The sequence below is a fragment of the Cebus imitator genome, unplaced genomic scaffold (genome assembly GCF_001604975.1).
Source record: "Cebus imitator isolate Cc_AM_T3 unplaced genomic scaffold, Cebus_imitator-1.0 Scaffold45, whole genome shotgun sequence".
Lineage (NCBI taxonomy): Eukaryota > Metazoa > Chordata > Mammalia > Primates > Cebidae > Cebus > Cebus imitator.
This window is the reverse complement of record NW_016107360.1, coordinates 11,519,111-11,524,160: the sequence shown is the minus strand read 5'-3', so window position 1 is coordinate 11,524,160 and position 5,050 is coordinate 11,519,111. Positions and strand designations below refer to the sequence as shown.

Genomic DNA, 5,050 nt, shown 5'->3' with positions numbered 1-5,050 from the left:
AGAGATTCTCCTGCCTCAGCCTCCCAACTGGCTGAGAGTACAGGCACCTGCCACTATGCCAGGCTAATTTTCATATTTTTACTAGAGATGGGGTTTCACCATAATGGCCAGGCTAATCTCAAACTCCTGACCTGAAGTGATCCACCCGCCTCAGCCTCCCAAAGTGCTGGGATTACAAGCATGAGCCACCGCGCCCAGCTGTTTGCTCTAAAATCATGCAATTTCACATTCTAGTTAGTAGCATATCTGTTTACTCACTCAAAATTATTTTTCCTAAATTTTCTAACAAAGTGAAAGTTAGAACATTTCTGCTTGAGAATTAAAGAGTAAGGCATTACATTTTCTACATTTTTACAAATGAGGAACCATTTTACAAGTGAGGGCCACACACCTACTTAGTAAAGGAGCTAAATTTTTTGTCTGGTTTTGTTTGAGGTAGAGCCTCGCTCTGCTGACCAGGCTGGAGTGCAGTGGTGCCATCTCAGCTCTTAGCAACCCCCACCTCCCAGGTTCAAGCAATTCTCCTGCCTCAGCCTCCTGAGTAGCTGGGATTACAGGTGCCTGTCACTACACTCAACTAATTGTTTGTATTTTTAGTAGAGATGGGATTTCGCCATGTTGGCCAGGCTGGTCTCCAACTCCTGACCTCGAGTGATCCGCCCGCCTTGGCCTCCCAAAGTGCTGGAATTACAGGCGTGAGCCACTGTGCCCAGCCTATTTTATCCTTTATTTTTCCTCAGTATCCCCTCACACAACCCTGTACCTGTTGGTTCAGGGTTGACATTTCAAAAAATGTTTGTTGAAAGAATGGATTTTACGTTAATAATATAGTCTACAAGTCCGGGCACGGTGATTCACACCTGTAATCCCAGAGCTTTGGGAGGCCAAGGTGGGTGGATCACCTGAGGTCAGGAGTTTGAGACCAGCCTGACCAACATGAAGAAACCTTGTCTCTACTAAAAATACAAATTAGCCAGGCGTGCTGGCACATGCCTGTAATCCCAGATACTTGGGAGGCTGAGGCACAGTTGCTTGAAACCAGGAGGCAAAGGTTGCAGTGAGCTGATATAATACCATTGCACTCCAAACTGGGCAACAAAAGCAAACCTCCATCTTGAAATATATATATATAAAACAAAACAATGGCGACTTAGACCTTCTCTATGCCATATGTAGATTTTATATATATATATATATATATATATATATATATATGTCACCATTATTATTTGTTCTAAATGAGGGTGAATTTTACAAACTCTCCTATGGATCAGGGCTTTTAAAAAATAGTATGGAGGCCGGGCACACTGGCCGACACTTGCAATCCCAGCACTTTGGGAGGAGAGGCGGGTGGGTCACCTGAGGTCAGGAGTTTGTGACCGACCTGGCCAACATGGCAAAACCCCATCTCTTCCTTTTTGCAGGCTGTCGGGAAGATGGCGGACATTCAGACCGAGTGTGCCTACCAAAAGCAGCCAACCATCTTTCAAAACAAGAAGAGGGTCCTGCTGGGAGAAACTGGCAAGGAGGAGCTCCCGCGATACGACAAGAACATCGGCCTGGGCTTCAAGACACCCAAAGAGGCTATTGAGGGCACCTACATTGACAAGAAATGCCCCTTCACTGGTAACGTCCCCATTCGAGGGCGGATCCTCTCTGGTGTAGTGACAAAGATGAAGATGCAGAGGACCACTGTCATCCACCGAGACTACCTGCACTGCATCCGCAAGTACAACCGCTTCGAGAAGCGCCACAAGAACATGTCCGTACACCTGTCCCCCTGCTTCAGGGACGTCCAGATCGGTGACATCGTGACAGTGGGCGAGTGCCGGCCCTTGAGCAAGACTGTGTGCTTCAACGTGCTCAAGGTCACCAAGGCCGCCGGCACCAAGAAGCAGTTCCAGAAGTTCTGAGGCTGGACATCGGCCCACTCTCCACAATCAAATAAGTTATTTTCTCATTCCCCCCCCCCAAAAAAAAAAATCCATCTCTACTAAAATACAATAATTAGCCGGGCATAGGGGTGGGTTCCTGTAATCTCAGCTACTTGGGAGACTGAGGCAGGAGAATTGCTTGAACCCAGGACGCAGAGGTTACAGTGAGTCAAGATCATACCACTGTACTCTAGCCTGGGCAAGAGAGTGAGACTCTGTGTCAATAAAATAAAATAGTATGGGAATATTGCATTATATTTCCTGGAGAAGGAGAGCAAACACGTGGAATGATTCTGCCAGTTTGGACCAGGAAAATCTACCTCAGTGAACAGACCCCATTGCAAAAAAAAAAATTTTTTTTTGAGACAGAGTCCCACTTCGTCACTAGGCACCAGGCTAGAGTGCAGTAGCCCGATCTCAGCTCACTGCAACCTCCACCTCCCAGGTTCAAGCAATTCTTCTGCCTCAGCCTCCTGAGTAGCTGAGATTACAGGCGCACGCCACCATGCCCAGCTAATTTTTGTATTTTTACTAGAGACAGGGTTTCACCACGTTGGCCGCAAAAATATTTTTAGGTGATATCTGTGAGTTGTGTTAGGAAAAGGAGTCTGTGCCTGATACTTTTCCAATATGTTCATTTTGATTCCAATATTCTAAATCAGCCTATATATGGAACACAACATGAGTATTTGTTTTTATTCAGGACTCCCATTTCAACAAGGAAATTCCAGAAATGCTGAAGGAAAACATATGCCTCAGATACACAGTACTATCCAACGCTAGCATGGAAGAAGAAATGAATCTGACACAAGAACAAGAAGGAATACAAAACCACAGAGATATTTTACTTTTAAGGGAATTGCTGATCTATGCCCAAGACTTTTCTTCACTTTCCAATTATAGAAGCATTTATTGAGCAATCTTGGACATGCCTAACACTTGGCCTCAGGCAGCAATTTCTTGTTTTATCAGTTTTCCCTCATGAGCACTCTCCTAGAGATTAAGGAAAATCCATTCTATAATGGGCATTAGTGCACAGGAGTAAGATTGGTCACATCAGGGCTATGTTAGAGCTGGATGAGATCTTGAAAGAGGAAAGCTATTAGCTGAAAAATGTCTGCATTCCACTTGAAGTAATAAAATATAGATTCTAAGCTGACTATGAAGAGTTAAGTATGTACATTTTAATACCTAGAGCAACCGCAAAAATACTATACAAAAAATATAGTCAAAAGCAAAATAAATTAAAATGCAATACTAAAAAAGTTCAAAAAATCCAAAAGAAGACAAAAGATGAAATAAATAAAAAACAAAAACCAAAAAATGATAAACATAAACTCAAGCATATCAATAACTATATATATATATATATATTTTTTTTTTTTTTTTGAGACGGAGTTTCACTCTTGTTACCCAGGCTGGAGTGCAATGGCGCGACCTTGGCTCACCGCAACCTCCGCCTCCTGGGCTCAGGCAATTCTCCTGCCTCAGCCTCCTGAGTAGTTGGGATTACAGGCACGTGCCACCATGCCCAGCTAATGTTTTGTATTTTTAGTAGAGACGGGGTTTCGCCATGTTGACCAGGATGGTCTCGATCTCCTGACCTCGTGATCCACCCGCCTCGGCCTCCCAAAGTGCTGGGATTACAGGCTTGAGCCACCGCGCCCGGCTATCAATAACTATATTAAATGTAAATGGTCTAAGCACATCAATAAAGACAGAGACTGTCAAAATAGATTTTTTAAACATGACCAAACAAACTATACTCCAATGTATAAAGAACCCGCTTTAAATGTAATTATATAGATAAATTGAAAGTAAAAAGAAATAAGACAAAAACATATAAATGTTAATCAAAAGAAGGCTGAAGTGGGATTATTAATAGTAATCCTACTGTTATTTATTTGGCATTTAGCACACTGAAACAGAATTATTTGTACTGAACTGTGTCCATCTGAAGGGTCTGGGAAAAGGTTTCTTTTTATCGTTTCTTTCTTCTTCTATTTATCCTTTTTTTCCTCAGTATCCTCTCATACAACCCTGTACCTGTTGGTTCATGGTTGACATTTCAAAAAATGTTGAAAGAATGGACTTTACTAATAACATAGTCTATATATAACATGGAGAAGGTCTAAGTCACCATTATTATTTGTTCTAAATGAGGGTGCATTTTATAAACTGTCCTATGACTCAAGGATCTTTAAAATTGTATGGCAAGATTCCATTACATTTCCTGGACAAGGAGAACAAGGATGTGGAATGATTCTGTGACTTTGGACCATTCTGTTTCAGTGTGCTAAATGCCAACTAAAAATAGACTTCAGAGTAAGGAAAATTACCAGAGATAAAGAGAGACATTATATAATAATGTAATAAAAGGGACAATTCACCTAGAAAATATAATAATAATTCTAATATGAAAACATAATAATCCTGAATCCTGTTATTATGCACTTAATAACAGAGCTTCAAAATACATGAACAAAAAACTGACAGAACTAACACGAAAAATAGGCAAATTCACAATTGTAGTTGGAGGCTTCAACATTCCTCTCAATAACTGAGCAAACAAGTAGACAGAAAATTAGTAAAGACCAAGAAGACATAAATAACATCATGAATCAATCGGACATATTTGGCATTTATAGAACACTCTACCCAACAGCCACAGAATACACATTGTTTTGAAATGCACATGAAATGGTTCTCTGACCTGTATCTTGGAGCATAGAGCAAACATAGCAAATTTAAAATAATTAAAATCGTACAGAGTATGTTCTCTAGTCAAAATGGAATTTAACTCAAAATAATAGCATAGAATAAATGAAAAATCACCAAGCATTTGAAAGTTAAGCAACACACTTCTAAATAACCCATGAGTCAAAGAAGGAGTGTAAAGGGACATTAGAAAACAGTTTAAGCCGGGCGCGGTGGCTCAAGACTGTAATCCCAGCACTTTGGGAGGCCGAGGCGGGTGGATCACGAGGTCAAGAGATCAAGACGTCAACATGGTGAAACCCTGTCTCTACTAAAAATACAAAACATTAGCTGGACATGGTGGCGCGTGCCTGTAATCCCAGCTACTCAGGAGGTTGAGGCAGGAGAATTGCCTGAAC

At 41.4% G+C, this 5,050-nt stretch overlaps 1 protein-coding gene across 1 annotated transcript; it reads left to right on the top strand.

Moving 5' to 3' along the window:
• Window positions 1–1,398: 1,398 nt before the first annotated feature.
• LOC108303278 (40S ribosomal protein S11-like) lies at window positions 1,399–1,965 on the top strand. The gene has a single exon (XM_017527055.2). The coding sequence runs from the start codon at window positions 1,437–1,439 to the stop codon at window positions 1,911–1,913; it is 477 nt and encodes a 158-aa protein (XP_017382544.1). The 5' UTR covers window positions 1,399–1,436; the 3' UTR covers window positions 1,914–1,965.
• Window positions 1,966–5,050: the final 3,085 nt, after the last annotated feature.

Bases quoted from the DNA above. Each gene is read 5' to 3' on its own strand.
- LOC108303278 (XM_017527055.2), top strand. From the start codon at position 1,437: ATGGCGGACATTCAGACCGAGTGTGCCTACCAAAAGCAGCCAACCATC.